General features: G+C 32.9%; 1 protein-coding gene across 2 annotated transcripts; it reads right to left on the reverse strand.

Moving 5' to 3' along the window:
- Positions 1 to 6,552: 6,552 nt before the first annotated feature.
- LOC133190005 (ankyrin repeat and MYND domain-containing protein 2-like) lies at positions 6,553 to 21,051 on the reverse strand. 2 transcript variants are annotated; one of them, XM_061325480.1, is made up of 12 exons: positions 20,968 to 21,051; positions 14,207 to 14,271; positions 13,069 to 13,207; positions 12,757 to 12,855; positions 12,506 to 12,580; positions 12,102 to 12,187; positions 10,429 to 10,634; positions 9,912 to 10,047; positions 9,029 to 9,157; positions 8,741 to 8,813; positions 7,681 to 7,794; positions 6,553 to 7,134 (listed from the first exon to the last, which is right to left on the reverse strand). In XM_061325480.1, the coding sequence occupies exons 1-12, from the start codon at positions 21,032 to 21,034 to the stop codon at positions 7,055 to 7,057; spliced, it is 1,269 nt and encodes a 422-aa protein (XP_061181464.1). In that variant the 5' UTR covers positions 21,035 to 21,051; the 3' UTR covers positions 6,553 to 7,054. The 2 variants fall into 2 exon arrangements, with proteins under 2 accessions (XP_061181464.1, XP_061181465.1); XM_061325481.1 differs by having other exon boundaries at positions 7,116 to 7,134; positions 7,653 to 7,794.
- Positions 21,052 to 21,282: the final 231 nt, after the last annotated feature.

The raw sequence follows: 21,282 nt of genomic DNA on the forward strand, positions 1-21,282 counted from the left end.
GCTTAAAAGATCGGTTCGGATTTTAACATTTCTGACTGAATATCCTGAAATAACTATGAAACATTTATGATTTAAATAAGCATTTCTTTGGGTTAAATTAAATATGTGTATCACAAATTAAACTCCCAACATGCATTTTTAGAAGGGAAAGACGACAATGAAAGCGAGAATTGTTTTTAATCTACCGAAAATCGCTATTTCTGGAAACTGATTAATTCTAAATAAAAATCAAATAAATTCCAAATGTAAAAGAAAGAGAGAATGCTTGGTATTAAAATGTCGTATCATATCAGGAGAATCGAATGCTGCTAACGACATCTGAAGAAATAGCCGATAAGAGGTTTAGATCATTTCTTCGTTCACCTGCACTTTAACTACAAACACAACAGAACTTGTAGTTTTTGCCGTGAAACTTCAAGACTTCTATAAACTTATAGGACTCACCGTAAAACTCTCCAGAAACTTTCTCTGAGGTCTATACTACAATTGTACCAAATATGGTGTCGATCCGAGGTCTGGTTTGAATTTGACAGAAATATTCTACGTTGTTGTTGATGTGATTTTTTTTTAAGAAGGGGGGGGGGGGGAGGTTAATTATTTATTTTATGCCTCTTTTAAACTAAGAATTGTAACTACTTCCACATCCTTAAGCCTGATTGTGACCTTGGGTCAAGGTCAAAGGTCAAAGGTCAAGGTCATTTGGTAAATTGCCATATTTTACACATATATAAGGAATTTCCAATGTTTTTAAATGACCTTGACCTTTGACCTTGACCTATATTTCAAGGTCAAAGGTCGAGCATGCCCATGCAGTTGATCCCATGTCTCTAGGATACACCGTTTTAAAAAAAAGTTCATTAAATGTAAGCAGCATAAACTTTCAGGGGCAGTAACTCATACAAGGGACCAAAGAATGCTTTCGCAATGATAGAATGAAGAGAGTACTAAATGAGTCGAAGACACTGATGAAAGTTTGAAATCTCTACGGTTTACGGTTTCGGAGGAGTAGCGATAACAAGGTTTTGTTGCACAAGGGGTGACAACTTTTGAATGGGTCAAGCTCGGGGGACAAGAATGAAATCTTTGAAATAGTTTTAGAAGGACATATTATAGATGCAAAGATATTCAGTATATGTTGAAAGACAAAAGAGATATTAAAGATGCAAAGATATTCAGTATATGTTGAAAGTAGGGATGTCAACGAATAGTCGACTATCAGTCGAATGGACCGACGATCGAATAATGAAACGACATTCGAATATTATTTCAACTAAATAAATGAGTGATAGATGAGATGGAATTCTCATCAAAAAAATGAGAAACAGTTTTTTCTCAAAGACAGTCGATAATTTTCCTCAACAAAAACGGTAGATTTTCCATGTACGTATAGAAAGTACAGCAATTATAAGTGCTTCACTACTGCGAGAATTAATTGTCAGTAACTGTCTTTGTTGTGTTGTAATAAATTACCAACCAATATAATGGGCTTTGTTTGTAAAATTATTAATTGGACTTGATCTTATACCATGTACCAATTATCTTTTGTTATTTTAAGTTTGCTCAAATGCAAGGAATAAACCTGTTTTGGTACATCGATAATTACTAAAACAATGCGCTTACATTTCAAACTGTTTGAAGACATTTTGTTAGCCCCCCCCCCCCCTTCCATTTTATTTAATAATAAGCTTTAAAAAATATCGGCTGGCAATTTTTTAATGCTCACTAAATAAAAAATGACTGCATGTACAGGCCGATTTATGAATTCTATTTACGGGAAAATAATAAATTTTGGAGAATTAGGTTTCTAAATTTATTTCATAGAATCATGCTATCCACGCGTTACGTTGATTAATTTCGATGTTACTTTTTAAATAGATTTAAGTAAAAAGGTTTCTGAGTATTTACCAATGAAGTATGAAATAAAATTTTATTTTCAGAAAATGTTCCGAATATTCGACTATCGTTCGAATAATGCAATCGAATGATCGACTAAGGAAAATAAATATTTTGACATCCCTAGTTCAAAGACAAAAGAGATATTAAAACAGCTAATTTTCTCATATTTTGAATGACCTTGACCTTTGACCTCTATATAAATTTCAAGGTCAAAGGTCACACATGCCAATGCTATTGGTCCCATGTCTCTACGATTAATCGTTTAGAAAAAAATTAATTATTCGTAACCATCAAAAACTTTCAGGGGCAATAACTAATTAAAGGGGTTTATGCAACCTTTCGCACTGAATAGATTGAAGAGTCTACTAAATTAGTCAAAGACATTAGTGAAGGTTTCGTATCTCTATGGTTTAGGGTTTTGAAGGAGTAGCGATAACAAGCTTTTATTGCGAAAGGGGTTGTAACTCCTTGAGGGGTCAAAGTTCATATATGCAGGGTCAACTGTAAAAATCTTTTACGAAGTGCATTCTTATGGACCATAAATCTTTTTGATAACTTTTAAAACAAAAAACCATTCGGCGGAAAAATAATAAAAATAATAATAACTAGTAGACTAATTGTTCTCGAACAATTAGAGGTCTTTCCACCTTAAATTTCATATATTTTTCATATTTCACTTTCTAAACTTAATTTTTATACAAAAAGAATCCATAAATGGCTTGAAAGATAGAAAAAATGAAAATTTGAAAAAATTGAAATGACCTTGACTTTTGACCTTGAATAAATATTCAAGGTCAAAGGTCAAGGGTCACATTGCACTTGACCCCATGCTTCTACGACTTTTAGTTTTAAAGTTATAAGGTTTAATAGTAAGCGCAAAGACGTTAAAGGGCTATAACTCATACAAGGGGTCATCAGATACTTTCGCACTGAATAGATTGAAGTTGTGTCTAAAGACCCTGAAGACATTATTGAAGGTTTGATGTCTCTACAGTCTACGGTTTCAGAGGAGTAGCGATAACAAGGTTTTTTGCACAAGGGGCAATAACTTTCAAAAGGGTTAAACTTAGGGGACAAGAAAGAAATATTGTAAATAGCTTAAAGAGTACATATTAATTACGTAACAATAGATAATAAATCTTTAAGAACAAAAGAGCTATAGAAGGAAATATATTTTTCATATATGGAATGACCTTGACCTTTGACCTTCATATAAATTTCAAGGTCAAAGGTCAAAGAATCTAATGCAGTTGGTTCCATGTCTCTACGACTTATTGTTTTGAAATTTTTTGATTATTTGTAAACTTCAAAAACTTTCAGGGGCAATAACTCATTGAAGGGTTCAACGAATAGTTTCGCAATGAAAAGATTGAAGAGTCCCCTCAATTAGTCGAATACATTGGTGAAGGTTCCGTACTTCTACGGTTTAAGGTTTCAAAGGAGTAGCGATAGCAAGCTTTACGGTGAAAAGGGCAATAACTGCATAAGAGGTCAAAGTTCAAACATGGGGGGTCGTTTTTCGGAATAACTTTTTATATTCAGTATCATGAACTATAAATTCTTTTGATAAGTTTTGCGGTTTCAAAAGTCCTGGTGAGAAATAAAATAATAATAAACATAAGCATTTCAAGAGGTCTTTCCACAGAAAGGTGGAAAGACCTAATAATAAACAGAACAATTTCAATAGGTCTTTCCACAGAAAGGTGGAAAGACCTAAATAATGAAAGTTTAAAGGACAACCAAATTTGCCAGGTTAGGAGTGGGAGGGGGTAACATTTTTTTCATGTGCAAAATTTAAATGACATTCTGAACAGGTCCCTGAAGAACAATCAAAACTGAGTTTCTGAATCATGCTGGTGAAGTATGTGACCTGATTTCAGCAGTGTAGAGACAAAAAAATTACACAAGAGCAGAATCAACAATCAATCATTACATACCTCCCAACTTCCTTTTTCATCAAAATATTTAGTAAATATCTAAAATTCCTGATGAAAATAAAATCATCAGGGTTATAAAAAAATGTAAATCTCATTATAAACAAAGTAAAACTTTTATAATCAAGATGTGTATTCGAAATATTGCATATTTTGGTGAAAATTTTTAGTCTTTTTCAGAGAATTCAATTGTTTGAAATGTTGTCTAATCCAGAATTGTTGTCCGACCCATTCTTATGGAACCAGTCACAAGTTTTACTGTATATAAAGCTTAAATCAATGACAATTTAATGATCTTGACACTTGAGCCTTAAGTGTCATATCACTCTTCACTGTACAGAAAAAGTAAAAGAAAAAACATTTTGAACAATCATTTTATTGCAAATTTTGTTGAAAAACTACACATTAAAACACTGAACAAAATTCTAGTAGGAAGAAGTACAAAACGACAAAACAAACAAACAAAACAAAAGAAGATGTGTTTGTGAAAGACTGGTGCCCCCGTATGTCAGATCAAGGTTAAGGTTATTTTTTCAAATGTAGTTCAAGGTCAAGGGGTAAAAAATACAGGTGCCAAAAGAAAATTCCTGTCACAAGGAATACACATATGAAATATTAAGGCCCTAGCATCAACCATTCAGAAAAAAATTACAGTCAAGGTTAAAGTTTTCTAAGGTCAAGGGCATGAAGACTAATATGTTGGTACCAAAAACAAAGGTCTTTTCACAAGAAATACACAAGTGAAATATAAAAGCCCTAGTTCCAACTGTTCAAAATTTAAGGTCAAGGTTTAATTTTTCATAAAATTTTTCAAAGGTAGATCAAAATCCAAGGTCAAGATGTCAAATATGTTGGTATTACAAGAAAGTCGTCACAAGGAATACACAGGTGAAGTATGAGTGCCTTAGCACAAACCATTCAGAAGTTATGGGCAACATTCAAGTTTTTGGGACAAACAAACATAAGACCAAAAACTACATGTATATGCCCCTGAATCTTCAATTACGGGGGCAAAAACATTAAATTGCCTTCTTTTCTAAATCATATCACTTAGAATATATATAATACATATATAATCTATATAACCAAAAGGAATTAATTTCATCATTCAAACTTGTGTTAGGGATATAAATAATTAGATCTAAACCTTGATTTTCTCCTCTTTTATACGTGTAAAAAATTAGAATTTTGATTGTTGTTTCACATAATTGTCACAATTCTTGTTTGAAAAGTTTTAATATTCCACCAAAATTACCTTTTCTTCTATTAAGTCAATTTTTCAAATCTAAGCCAAAAAAGAATTTTGATATGCAAGTTTTTTAACCCAAAAAACTAGATTTTGAAGTCCTTGTTGGGCCCTTTTAAATTAACGACGTTGGATCCTGATATTTAAAGTCTTAAACTTTTTTTGTCAAGTATATTTTTAGCTTCTACACACATAGCTTAATTAAAAATCAAAACAAAATATGGGGGTCAATATGCTTCTTTTGGCGCTACAGTACATTTAAAATGACCTTTTTGCACTGAATTTGTGTCTTAATCAAAAATAACATCTTTGACGTTTTCCCTCCAATATTTTTTATCCAAATAAATCATGGGACAAAGTATGCTATTATTCTCTCTTAAAAAAGACACATTAAAATTGTGACCAAAAAAAAAATTTCAAATTGCTTCGCATAATCAATTATTTGACCTTTCTGCACTCACAAAATCTCATTTTTCGGGCATTAAAAATTTAACAAGCAAGAAAAATATTTTAAAGTCTTAAACTTTTGCTGAATTTAAGTAGATTGATCAGAGTTATCTTATATATTCAGAAAAGAAAATCAAAAGTGGAGGTCTATGATGTTATTTTTTAGATATTACTAAAAAACTGTTAATTTTATTATAAAATTGGCTCAATTTTTTCCTGGAGTTTCAGAATATATTTTCTATATTTGTCACAATATGATGATAGAATTCACAAAAAACTGATTTAATTAATATTTTAGAACCAGCATTAATCATTTCAATGCACAAAATAGCTCTGTGTGCAACCAGCATGGAAAAATAGGAATCTAAACTTAACAGTACTGTATATATTTCAAAAGGGAAAAAATGATCATTTTCTTCTAAAAAACCTTCCGCCACAAAATATAGTTCCTGGCTTAATCCTATTTGAATGGAATTTAATTGCGGTTTTTTCATTGGATATAGTATAATTTGCATTGTAGAATCCAGATTTAATGTTAGAACTTAAAAATAATGCAGAATTTTAGAAATAAAGTTCAAGACCAAAATCTGCTCAAAAGCTCAGGATCGAACGTCCTTAAGTAGTAGCTCCCATATATATAAAATACATGGTTACTGTCTTGAAATATAAGCGATATTTGGGCGAGGGTAAGAAAACGTGATAGAGGGCAAGGCTTGCCGAGCCCTCTATCACGTTTTCTTACCCTCGCCCAAATATCGCTTATATTTCAAGACAGTAACCATGTATTTTGTTTATCCTGCAACATATTTTTACGTGACCTCCAAAACGAGCTATTTTCAATCGATTTAGGTACATCTCCTCTGCAGTTGAAACTAAGACGCCATGGCATAAACATTGCAATATTCATGATGTAACAATGCTTTTAGAACGTCGGAATACATCCATGAGGCTTTATTAGGGCATTGACCGAATAAAGCTTTATTAGGTTACCTTTATTAGGTCAATGCAAGGGGTAGTTGCAGGATAAAAATAAATGCATACATACCTACAACCCTTCATTTATCTTAATTCAAAAAATCCATCTTTCTGCCTATTAAATTGTCTTTTGACCTTATTATATATGGAATATATAACAGAGGTTATAAGACTAATGCCTATATAAAGAAAAGCACAAACATAATTGATATTATTCTGCCTAACTTCAATAAAAATCACTAATGTAAACAACAGAGAAGAAAACAAACAAGACACAGATCTATCTAGCACCAACATACGAATGTAAGCAATAAAATATGAACTTTAAAACAAGATGAGGATCTAAAACTTGAGATGAACAAGTCATCTTCCTCTTTCTGCAACATTGACTCTTGTTTATTAATTGCCATTTTGTTTTTCTGGTTTGTGTATCTTTGCAATCTCAGTTTAAATTATGCTTATGTGTCTATCAATAACAAACACAACATAAACATACAGACTTAACATAGAAAACAATGATTTTGGATGGAATGTATGACTAGGAGATAATAACAGTCTACAGTTCTGCTGTTTTAGCAGTGATGTCTTCTGTTGCCTCAGAACCTTTGTCAACTCCATTCTCTGTTATGTCTTTATCTGAAAAAAAAGTATAAAATGGAATATATATGTAATTATGGATTAAGATCATTACATATGAAGACAATATCTTGACCTATTTCAAAGAAATCACACTTTTATATCCTGTATAAAGAAATAATAATTATGGACAAGTACAGAAATTTTCAAAGTCACAGTGGAATTTTGCCATCCAGAAAAATACTTCTGTTTCTACCTATCTTACTCACAAAAATCCTACTAATAGGTGAGTGTATATTATACACTGATATCATTCACATGGTAATATACGTACTAAAAGACTTTAAATAAACAAGAGTTAACACAAGGTAATATTGTGGATACAGATTCACTGTATATTTTCTTGATATATTAATCATGCTAAAGGAAAGCCACACTAAAGCAAGTTTAAACTGATTTGATTACTTAATCTAAAAGACTAAAGCTGCAATCTTTCCAAAGACCATCTGTACAATATATTAATAGCTGTTAAAATAAAACCCCGATCTTATCTGTGCACAGATACTAGAAGTCATTACTGAGAGTTAATTCCTCTATTTTCCTCACCCTGTTTTTCTTGTTGACTATTTGTTTTCTGCTGCTGGTCCTTCAATAATTGTTCCTGTCTTTCTTTTTCCTTTTCCTCCTCTTTTTTCTTTTCCTCTAACTGTTTGTATTCCTCTGTAAAAGAAATTCATTGTAAGCTCACATTCAAAACTTACCACTAACTCAATTTATTACAATGGTTGCTAAACACTTCACAATCATAGTTCATGTTCCTCAATTCAGAATTCAAATGATGGATGTAAAGTTTTTTCTTAGTTGTAAATTTACAAATAAATTAGACAATGAGGATCAACTTTGTAGTAAAAATCTTAAGTTTGTATTTTAATTATGACAGGTAGTGACATCAGCTGTTCCCAGACAAAAGCTATTATTTCCTAAGAAGCTTGTAATGTAAGATTTGATTGGTAAGCAAGCCAGGTGTAAATCTTCATACACCCGACTCAAGCCGGAAGTAAATAACGTAACGTCACAATGAACAGTTTCTCTATCACAAAATGCAAATAACATGACGTTGCGATGCATTGCAACACTCAGTAATCTTATGGATAGTTGAAACATGAAACATCACTGATTGGCCTCAAGTTTACAAATATATATTTGGTTACATAAGAAATAAATTTGTTATCCAGGTCCAATCAAGGGTGTACAGGGATTTATCCCAGGTTGTATTCCATACACCCTTTCGCATTCATCCTCGGGGTGTATGGAATAAAACCCGAGTAAATTCCCATACACACTTGACTGCAGCTGGATAATTAACAACATTATTGGGAATCACTCCCTCCACTGTTGGGGCGAGAATCTGATGCTATATACAGTGTACTATAGAACACAATGAGTTTATCAATGTATACCTGTTGGGTGGGAGGTTGATGCTACATATAGTGTACTACATGTATACAACAATATGAGTTTATCAATGTATACCTGTTGGGTGGGAGGTTGATGCTACATATAGTGCACTATACAACACTATAAGTTTATCAATGCTATACCTGTTGGGTGGGAAGGTTGATGCTATATAGTAGTATAGAACACCATGAGTTTATCAATACTATACCTGCTAACTTCTTGCAGAACTTTTTATGTGTGCTCCAATGTAATTTTTGGCATAGTTGATTGCAGTAGCAAACCTTTAAGAAAAATCAATGGCCTTGTGTGTTTGAATAAGACAAATCCATATATATACAATTTCACTAATTTACAAACGAAAATGCATTCAATATGAAAATATAAACAATTTATTTCACAATGAAAAAATACTACCAAAACATTTAAAAATAAAATACATGATAAAAACATACTTTTTTGTATTTGTTTACATGAATAGTGCCTTTTTAACAATTACCATTTTACAAGCTGAGCATTTTTTCTGAGCTCTCAGACTCCCACATGTACTACAAATATCATCCTGATCCATGAACTTTTGTCCATTAATCCCCTGACACAAAATGTATAATGCTGTGGGGTGATCTCCCTGTCAAAGAACAGTCTTGTGAGACAATGTCGCTTGTAACATTAGTTATATCAAGGATTTTATCAGATGTATATTTTTGATAACTACTCATATACATGTAACATGACTCAAAATCCTAAAGACAATTGGGAGTAAGTGTGCATCTTACTGGGCAATGGTACAATTAACTTGAGCTTTTTGCATTAAAAATTGCAACTTTTAGGTTAATTACTTTAACCTTTATCATAATCATGGCCATATATATAATCTTATTTATGTAAAATAGTTTGAATAATATTTATTATTGAAAAAAAATCTGCAAATTAATGCAGATAATTAATATATATTAATATTCCTAACATATAATAATGCAGAAAAAAAAATCTCTGAGTAAAAATATGTAGCCTAGGGTTAAAGTTCTAAGATATTAAATCAAACAAATGTGGAGATTTGAAGAATTTTCTTCTAAATATCCTTCCACCACAAGAAATAGACTCCCATAAATCTTGTTTCTTTCAATTTTGTGAGCAGTTTTTTAATTGAATATTGTATAATTCAAATATGTCATAAAAGTTGAATTGTTATAAATATTTTTGAAGTTAAGAGGTTCTGACAAAACTTTTCTCAAAAGCTGACGAGTGATATACCGTACCTTAAAAAGAAAATATTTCTTCATTAAACTCTACAAGTTTAAATAACCTTTAAAGTGAAAACTTTGGAACAAATTTTCATCAGTCAATTTATGCAATGTAGATGAAATTCCAGAATAACTCACTATTTGTGTGTTGGCTAAATTCCGCACCATCTGTTGCAGGAGCTCAGACTCTGCGTAAGGAAATTCTCGTAAAACTTGTCGAAGAAATTTCTCCTGAAATTCTGGAAAACCATCACTTTCTCTTCCTCTTATTAAGCTTTTAAAAAAAGGAGAGTTAAAGTGAAATAAATTCATTATCTATCACTTATATGCAATGGCATAATGGTCTCTAAGTAAGTCCTCAATTATCAAAGCAGCTAGAAGGAGATTTTGTTTCTTTAAGATGAGCCTGAACAACTTACAAAAATCATATCAATACAGTCATGATAATATCTTGTCACCCTATAAGTGCTGTAAAATATATTGAATATGTCTTGGACTACAGATCAACAGCAATATGCATACTTCAAAACTGAAAGTACTGACAGAGTTAATCTCATAACAATCAGACAATATAAAAATGGAATAATTTTGCAAAAGAATGAACACAAAAGAAAATGGTATGAAAGTGTAAAGTTTTCAAAAGAGAAAGACTTACGATTTTATGAAACTGTCAATATTTCCTTTCTCTTTGTACATTTTCCCAGCTGTTTTAAAAAGCACTGAATAATAATGAGTCTTCATGGCAAAGATATCATTGGTGTCTCTAGCTTTCATGCTCCGTTCACACAAAATTTCAAATAATCTTACAATCCCTTGATAGGCCTCAAGAAGACCTGGATGGTCTTGGAGATACATACATAACTGAAATACAATGTAGATATTTATTTTTGCAATTCATTAGCACTATACAGTTTAGATATATATTGAAATTCAAGGGCCCAACACACACACACACATATATATATATATATATATATATATATATATATATATATATATATATATATATATATATATATATATATATATATATATATATATATATATATATTATACAGAAAAATACGCTTATAGCAAACATCCTTATAATTAATTGGCACTTACATCAAAGTGATTTTCATTCCCTATGACTTTAAAATATATTGTAAGCTTAATGGATATAACAAATTACGCTTATAGCGAAGCAAAATCTTCTGTCCCTGGCACGTCGTTATGAGCGTATTTTACTGTACAATTAATTACCCCTTATGAGGGCAACATGGTGAAATAAGGACCTGACACCTGGCCCACAAGGTGACCTGACTGTGGCCAGGTAGTGGTCGAGGTCAGTCAGGTCAGCCACTGGTCCTTATTTCACCATGTTGAACTCATGTGGGTTAACTAATTATTATACTAATATTATATGAAACAACTTTAGTAGCTTAATACTGAAATTGTATATTAGGCCTACAAAAATTGTTTATTCTTGATCGAGATCTGCATTCACTTGTGAAGATGTTTACATTTTAACCTGCAAGTCTTATAGGTACATTGTAAGTTTTTGCACTGCTGTTCGAAAAAAAAAAACAAACTGTGATTGTCAGTAACATGCACTGTTATAAATACTCAATTACTATTCCTAAGAACAATGAAAATATGGTGCAGATTTTTACTGTATAAGAGTCAAATCTGATTCCTTGAATTTGATATTTTAACGAAATGTTCAGTGAATAAATGATAAATTTTATGACATATAGATCTATCTAATTCTGTAACAACTCTCATAAACAGACAAAGCACATTTTATAACGGCATGTTTTAGCGTATAATCATTACTGTATGCAATTAGCTTAATTTGAAGGGAATTTTAATTAACAGGTTATTATTTAGTGGTTCAATATTTATAATTTCCAGGTCATTATATTCCAATTCCATGTGCAAAGATTTCTAAGTCATTATTTCTGTAAACAGTACTTTTTGGAGTCATTATTGAGTTTTAAAGCCTTCTTACAAGCCATTCAAATTTGAATATTCTCAACAGAGGAATAACAAATATTAATGGGTGCTATTCAATAGCATCATATCTAAATAAGTTTTCTATACCCTCTTACAACAAGTTACTTCAGTTACTACTCATCATCATAATTACACAAGACCTAACAATCCGGTAAAATTGTACAAAAATTAAATTCTTGCGAATAAAATTATTTACAGGGCATAAAACTGAAACTTAAACACAAAATCATTCCCTGTTTGTATAAGTGTATTTGATTCTTTTAAGAACAATATAAATTTCAGTGTGCAGACTAAAATGGCCTTGCACCTCTGATTTCACACTAGTTAATATACCTTGACAGGGTGAAGATCTGGCATGTTTATCATTTTACAGAGAGCTGGGGCCATCTCAGGGGGAAGTTTTGGTTCTTTTTCCAAACCTGTACAAAATATTTGTCAACTTCAATCTAAGGATTTTCAATCAATATATGAGAGAAAAAACTTTTTTTTTTTTTGGTAATGATTTCCCCTAAAGGTATTTCTACAAAATTTTTTTTTTCTTTTTTTTTGAATATATATGCATGCAGTAATTTATGGGAAATGTTTTCAAATAAAAACAATGGCACTACAAGACAAGCACCTCTATCAATCATTTAGAGTTATTTAAGCATGCACTCATGCTTTCACTCTGCCATGTTCTTTAAATTCTGATGCCAGCAAATACTGTGGATTCAATGGCTGCAATGGTATCTACATACCTTGTGGCTTGGTAAAATACAAGAGTTGTTCTTTTGGGAAAAAGTTATTGATCACTGACACACACTGATGCTGACCTGAAAATTATAGAAAAAACATTTTACTTCACCTTTAATTCGTTATTCTGATGGTTCCTTCTAAAAATTATCTCCCTTAATTGCAATGAAAAGTTTTAGCCAATACTCAAATTATTCACTCTTTCTCTGCAAGTAAGTGTTTAAGTTATCTCCTCTAATAACAGATACTGTCTTACCAACAAAAGCTGCCATCTGTGCTGCAGTGCGACCAACAGAGTTAACGTGATCAACTTTTGCTCCAGCTTCTAAAACTAGTCGAGTCACTTCAGCGTTACCTATAAACAATAATCATACTCATTAATATTCGACAATCATACCAATTTTTTTCTTTAAAGGTCTATACATGTTTTGAACTAATTTCTATTATCTAGAATGTTCAAAGCAATTTTGCATAAAGATTCTAGCATTATAACTTTGCACATATGTCTCTCAAAACTGAAAGAAAAATAATCGTATTGGATAATTAATTTTTCTTCCCAAAATCATACCTGATAAAGCTGCAAACATCAAAGTGGAGTAAGAATTTTCATGTTTATCTGAATTTACATTTGCTCCATTAGCTAAGAAGAGCTCCACCATTTCTTTATGTCCTCTGAAGGCTGCATGTTGTAGTGGGGTCATCCCGGTCTATAAATAGTACAAACATAATACAAACTGTCATAATAATAAATATAGCACATGTTGTAGTGGGGTCATCCCAGTCTATAGAGAAATAGTACAAAAATAATACAAATTGTCACAATGAATAAACATAGCATATTTGTTTTCAGAATTTCTTAATAAAAGAATAGGAGTAAAAAATGATAATAACATTTAAATTTGAATGTACCTTTGAATTCATTGCATAAATGACTGTTTACTGTGGAATCATTATAATTCAATGGGGTTGAATTTTTTCGAGGAATTCATGAGTACCCATTACAAATTCATGACCGAAACAATATAGGTGATGTATTTTTTAACAACACATTTGTCCATGAAATTATATAAGCAAGTCCCCATGAAATTTCATCGCGGCTGGCAATTTTTAACTGGTTAACCGTTACTTGGTAGGAACAATGGTAATCACTTAGAAAATCAGAGAGTCCAAAATATAAAATATTTGTAAATTTCAACACAATTTCCTTAAAAACCTCTAAATGTTGATAAGTTAACATTTTCCATAACTATTTAAGCTGATTTGGAGGAAAATAAGGCTCTCTGGATTAAGATCCAGTGGGGGGGGGGGGGGGGGGGTGTTAATTAGCCTTGCCAATTAGAATTGAAAAACTTATATATATATATATATATATATATATATATATATATATATATATATATATATATATTAAAAGTTCTGATAAAAAAAAGAATATTAATTATATCTTTTTTTTAGTCTTCTTGGGTATATGAATAAGGCTTATTTGAAAATACATATAAAAAAATGTGTATTTTGATACAATTAACGAACTAATCGGTCGGAACCTCTTGCGATTAACAGATTGGCAATTCTGTATTTGATTGCCTTCCCTCCTTTTAATATATATCCATGAAAATTTGCCCCCATAAAATGAGTCCAAAGTGTTAAGTACTTGCAAAAGAAAATACAATCATCCTTTGTTTAAAAATAAGAAATAAAATAATCACCTCATCTGTAAAGTCCACCCTGACATCTGGATCTTTCAAAAGTGTCCTGACCTCATCAAGATTGCCTACAAATATAAATGTAACATTTTGTTGAAATCTTTAACAATGGTTTAAGTCTCATTTTTATCTTAATTAGTACAGCCTTAATAAATTTAACATTTCACACAGCTGCCTATAAAACATTTAAGATGCTAGATCACTCATGAACAGAATTGTAAAAACGTTCACTACATATATAAGGATTATTAAAACCATTGCTTAGTTTTACTCTGTTTGCATTGATGTTTTTTTTTTAACTTATTCATCTGCAGTCTGTAGTTTACTTTGAATTTCCTTGTCTAAAATGTTACAGATCCACACTGCAAGTTTTTATTAATGCTCTTCCACTGAGCTAAATGGTTTCTGCACTTGTCCAAGCTATTAGAATCAGGGAACTGTGCTCATCATAACAGCTTCACTGTAGGACAATGCAGCGATCTCTATAGGAATGTGTACAAATGGAGGAAATTCATGTTGAAATCTACACATTCTTCAAAGAAATTTTAATGGACCAATATAAACAAATGATAAATAATTCTGCGACTCCCAGTAATCTGTGCCCAAATAGCAACATGGCGACCAAAGCATAGTAATGACTTATTTTAAAAGATTTACAAAAAAATTCTGGAATCTCCCTGCCACAGAACTCATGTAGTATCCTCAATAAAGTGACTTTGTGTATATGATGTCATTTATTTGCTTCTTAAACATTCAGGTTCTTTCTCACAAGGATGTTGTGAACTGGAGTCCCAGGATTTTAAGAAGGTCGAGTCAAAGCTGAATTTGATGCAGAAAAATTATGCCAAGTCCCACTTAAGTTATTACAGTATCTGTTCATCTAAAAAACAATAAAAACCTTATTTCATTGGTTATTTTAATATGTAATTAATAAAATATAGTCTAGTGTTTATATGTATCCAAGCTATACCCCCAAATATGGCATAATTAGTTGCAATAAAATTCAACTTTATGTTTCTAAAGCTAAAGAAAACTGTTTCATAAGTAAACTGACAAACAGGTACTCTAGTGTATTATATACCATCACAGGTGTCAAGTGCAATGAAGCATAACTAATCAGGCATATGGGGTCCGTCTTCAGTGTCAGTGGGTGAAAGTCACAAGATAATCAGTTTGAAGAGGCGGATCAAAGTTACAAGTGTGGTTTTTTAGATGTGTAATGGTTTGGGCCATGGATATTGGCCTGGGTAGCTCAGTCACCTGAATAGTGATGCAGGGGGCTCAGGTTCAAATCCCAGTCTGGTCTGTCACATTTTTCTCCTCTTCCTTTACATTTGGTGCCATGCCATCCCTTGGAAGTGAAAAGTGAAGGACCTGCCAGGGAACAGCCTGGGATGGTGTCTTTGTGGGCAAAGAGGATTTAAGGAGGGAGGAATGTAATGGTTTGGGCCGTGGATATTTGCCTGGGTAGCTCAGTCAGTAAGCTCCTGACTAGTGATGCAGGGGTCCCAGGTTCAATTCCTGGTCCAGCCATACATTTTCTCCTTTCCTCTTACATAATTTTATGCCTTTTCAACCCCTGGACTTGCAAGTTAAAGTCCAGGATGGGGCAAAAAGAACTTGGGTTGTGTCTTTGAGGGCAAAGACAATTTAAGGAGGCAGGAATGTAGTGTGTGGATATTGGCCTGGATAGCTCAGTTGGTAGAGGACCTGTCAATTCCCGACCCAGCCATAAATTTTCTCCTTTCAGGCCTCTAAGTGACCTCTAAAATTTAGGCGCCAGCTGGCTCCTAGTCAAAAAAATTCAGTTGCCAATGTAAATTTTAAGTCGCCTGGCAAATTTTTTTTAGGCACCAACTTTAAAAGCTGATATTAGTCAATATAAAAGGGGGGGGGGGTCTTTTACAATGGTAAAGAATAAGATCAACAAGAAATATAAGCCAGCTACATGTAAATGTCAAAAGGTTATAACTTAAGCATGCATGTAAAACTCCATCATCTCAAGCCACTGTCCAGAGTCCGTATATAGCTCTCTCCTACTGGCCAGAACGAGAGAGGATCATACATTTTGGTCCTGCTTTGCAACAATAGTAAAATCTTTTATTCCAAAAGTTTTAATATAATTGATCATTCTTTTTAAGAAACTTGGTTCTCATAAATATTCTTCAAAACTATATATTAACAAGAGACCCAGGGGCCACATCGCTCACCTGAGCACTGTGGCTAGGAAAAAAGCAAAAATCAGTTTAGTATTGCAATGCTTAAATGCATAATTGGTCCTGACCTACCCCTAAAGGGGGGGGGGGGTATGATTTGAACAAAATTGAATCTACACTAACTAAGGATGCTTACATATTTTTTTGACTAACTGTGACTTTTTTCCTACAAGTTTAAACTTTCATTGTGGCCCTTACCTACATCTGAGGGTCATGATTTGATCAAACTTGAATCTACACTATCTGAGGATGCTTCCATATAAATATGACCAATCATGGCTGTGCTGTTCTAGAGAAGAAGATTTTTTAAGATTTCTCCTATATATTCCTATGTAAAACTTTGATCTTCCATTGTGGCCCCACCCTACCAACGGGGTCATGTTTTGATCAAACTTGAATCTACACCACCTGAGAATGCTTCCATACAAATATGACCAATCATAGCTTTGTTGTTCTTGAGAAGATTTTTTGAAATTTTTCTTATATACTCCTATGTAAAACTTTGATCACCCACTGTGACCCCACCCTACCCCCAGGGGTCATGATTTGAACAAACTTGAATCAACACTACCTGAGGATGCTTCCGTATCATTATGACCAATCATGGCTTTGTTGTTCTTGAGAAGGTTTTTAAAGATTTTCCCTAAGTATTCCTATGTAAAACTTTGATCTCGCACTGTGGCCCCACCCTAATCCCGGAGGTCATGATTTGAACAAATTTGAATCTACACCACCTAAGAATGCTTCCATATAAATATGACCAATCAAGACTTTGCTGCTCTTGAGAAGAAGATTTTTAAAGATTTTCCCTATGTATTCCTATGTAAAACATTGATTGCCCACTGTGGCCCCACCCTACCCCTGGGGGTCATTATTTTAACAAACTTAAATCTACACTATCTAAGGATGCTTCCATATAAATATGATCAATCAAGGCTTTGCTGTTCTTGAGAAGATTTTTAAAGATTTTCCCTATGTATTCCTTTGTAAAACTTTGATCCCCAATGTGGCCCCACCCTACCCCTGGGGGTCATGATTTGAACAAACTTGAGTCTATGCTACCTGAGGATGCTTCCACATATGTTTCATATTTTCTAACACAGTGGTTCTTGAAAAGAAGATTTTTGAAAGATGCCATAAATTTTTCATGAATTCGCAATTATCTCCTTCATTTGAACAAACTTGAACCCTCTTCACCCAAGAATACTCTGTGCCAAGTTTGGTTGAAATTGGACCAGTAGTTCTGGAGAAGAAGATGAAAATGTAAAAAATTTCCAACAATGACAACGACACCAACGCCAACGACATCGACAACAGACAATGGACAAATTTTGATCAGAAAAGCTCACTTGAGCCTTTGGCTCAGGTGAGCTAATAACCATGATAACATCAAAGATTGTTTACACGATTTACATTTTATGCTTGATCGTACAATTATGACCTAACATTAATGTCTAGACGATACCTATAATGAATGAGAATTTAATTGACAAATAATTGACCGCCTCATCCACCCAATTTACTGCATTTCACAATTGTTGATTTTCTGAAGCCAAAAATTACCTGGGACTGTTATTGTCTTATCTGGTCTACCTGAGCTCTGTGTGCACTGATCCGATGAGAAATTTCATTTGCACGTGCGTGACTAAAAAAGCAAACAAGCTGACAAACAGAACACAAGACATGTCCATTGCTAACTTTTAAACTTCTTTCCTTCTCTTTCGAAAAACTGTTGTAAATGTTGATAGTTCCGGAATTCAACGATTGCCAAGTCAATTTGAAATGGTCACCAATTTGGCGACTTATTGAGAAATTAAAGGCGCAAATAAAAATTTTTTAGATGCCATTAGTTGCATATTAGAGCCCCGTCATTCCTCTTGCAGATGGTACAACTGCTCCGATGGTCACACCGCTCAAATGGTAAAACCGTAACATATTATAGTGAGCAGTGTGAAGTGCTGCTCGTACTGCGATCTCTTAAAGCAACGTCTGGGCAAAGAGAAAAAAGTTCACCAATAGCTTGATAAAGCTATTTATATGCAGTTTTTCAGAAAAATGTTTTTTGTAAGAAATAGACAAAAAGTTGCAAGTATTTGATTATTCATATATGTACTATGGGCTATCAAAACAACAACCAAAATCAAAGATAGTTCTAACATTGCAGCATTTGAATACTTTTAAGCAAAAGATGCATTTCCATTGTTTGAGTAACTGTACACTACCTTGTGTGCGTTGAGGCGTGGATAAGTATGATAGCTTCTCATTGTACTGAATTATTACCAGTCAATTATCTTGTTGACCATAATTGGCATCCTTTATAATTTCATTGCAGAAGTAACTGTATCAATTGCTTTATATAGCCCAAAAACGTTTAGAGCTTTGAGTACAAAGTCTCTTAAGGAGACGCAATTTGATGAGTGATTTTTACATTCATTATTTTCAGAAGAGTTCAAGGTTAAATATAATCACTGCATCAAGGTGCGACTTTTTGTGCATGCTGAGAAAATAACACATTTAAGAAAAAAGTGTGATAAAATAGCTAAATCAAGCTATCCTGAATAGCTTAATAAAGCTATATAGCTAAATCAAGCTATATAGCTAAATCAAGAGATTGTGCCGGACCTGAATAAAGGGGTTACTGTCGTTTCGCCCCAAAACCAGAACGCCCCATGCATGAGCGCCCCAAAGATTTTTACCGGCGCCCAAGTACAAATATGGGCGCCCCAAATTTAAATCATGAGCGCCCCAAACTTATTTCATGAGCGCCCCAATTAGTATTCCGAGCGCCCCAAATAATATTGTCCGATCTAACGGCACAGATACACAGGTGCTCGTTATGTGATAATTTTTTTTGTAGCACTTCAACAGTTATATTTTATTTTAATTTTTTTGAACATTTCATTTGAATCTATGTTGAAATTGACTTATATTTAGTTGCAAACAATTGTACGAAATATTCTGTTTGCATTTCCTTCTTCAAAAGAACACTGGTGTAATATATTCTTTTAAATTATCAACTTTTAATTATTTTTGTGTAATCAAAAATGATAGTATCAAAGTCTGAGCACCGCCGTTATCCCAATAAACGAAACCCCCAATTAAAATCTCATAATTTTTTTTTACCACATTGTGATGAGAAAAATTGTCGACAGACTGTTCAGTTTATGATCCATCTGTGTAAGCATGCTTGATATAATTCACATGGAAAGTTTGTATAAGTATTAAAAAATGTCGCCGAAAGACCAGAATTACGGTGTATATTTGCAAAAATTGGTCTGAAATTATGGGGATGTCTGAAATTATGTTTACTGTGTATACACAGACTACTAATCCTCCTGGGGTTAAGTTATCGATCTAGTGAAAGGTGTGTGATATTATGTGGTATTACATAATCAGGTACACGACAATCAATGAAAACACGAGGCACGTGCACTATACAAACTCCGAGATGGAATCATGGATATACCGAGATTTTGAAACACATCACTAAAATTAGTAAAAATTTAACAAATATACTTAATAAATGACTTTTTTTATATGGATGGATGGGTTGAATACACGTGCATGATTTTTTTTTAAACAATTGGTACACCGATTTACAGGAGATAAGCTATAAGATCTATAAGACCACATCTTTCTAAAACATTTAAATAAATGACATTCTTAACATTTTTCTGCGGGTTATAAATCCTAATTACTGCAGAAATACGCATAAGTGTTCAAGTCTATTCTATTCTATTCGTACAGCATAGTAGCTCTTTGTGATGAACCTGCTTATAAGCACTTTTAAATTAAAATTTAAAAAAAAACAAAATAACAAATTATGGTCCGGGTATATGTACATGTACGTATGAACACGGAAAGAATTTTAGTACGTTTTATAATAACTTCATATACTGCTAGTTTAAAATATTTGGGGCGTTCGTTTTTACGTAAGATTTGGTACCTTCATGATATATATAATTTGGGGCGCTCGTGAATTGTTCATATCAATATTTTTTTTAAACATCGAAATGTAATAAAAACATGCAATAAAAGCAATAATTTATTTCTTTACTGGTTAATAAGCATTGGGGCGCTCGAAGTGCTTTTGGGGCTCTCGTGAAATAAGATCGGGGCGCTCGTGATTTAGATTTGGGGCGCTCATATTTCTACTTGGGCGCCGGTGAAAAACTTTGGGGCGCTCGTGCTTGGGGCGTTCTGGTTTTGGGGCGCAGTGACTAGCACCCGTCACAAAGGACAACATTCTGCCTTTCAACTTGCAAAACTTTTTCATGGGTTTTATGAATAGAAATCGAAGTTTTTAGAATTTGAAGCGAGGCACCGAGGAATTAATGGCGGCTCGTTAGGTCCCTTCTCCCCTATTATACCCGATTTTGCTAAGATTGTCTCAAGTCCCTGTGGTCAACATATTATTTATTCAATAAATTATTGAAATAATTATATACCGCCTACTGATGGAGCAACTTTAAAATACGTAAGCTGGTAAACGTGAACAATATAAATATGATAGAAAAGTACAAAAATTATCAAAATAAAAGGCATCACCATTCACAATAGCATCCAGTAGCTTTTGTTCATTTTCTCGCACATTCTTTGATTTGGTGGTCGCCATCTTTCGTAGAGTAAATGCTGAAAAAAATCACACTACTATTCCGGAACATGTAAGAATGATCCAGAATCCCCCCCCCCCCCAAAAAAAAAGGATTTATATTATAAAGAATGACCGTTTTTACAAACAAATATACCCCCGATATACTTTTTAATATTTGTGTGAATATGGAGAGATATAGCCAATCTCCTTAATGAAAGTAATTTACGACTAAGATATGGTACAAGTTAAAGAATGAATGTTTCGTCGTT

Source organism: Saccostrea echinata, unplaced genomic scaffold, assembly GCF_033153115.1.
Source record: "Saccostrea echinata isolate AGI-Se365-2 ecotype Australia unplaced genomic scaffold, CSIRO_AGI_Sech_v1 ptg000020l, whole genome shotgun sequence".
In the NCBI taxonomy this organism is placed as follows: Eukaryota; Metazoa; Mollusca; class Bivalvia; order Ostreida; family Ostreidae; genus Saccostrea; species Saccostrea echinata.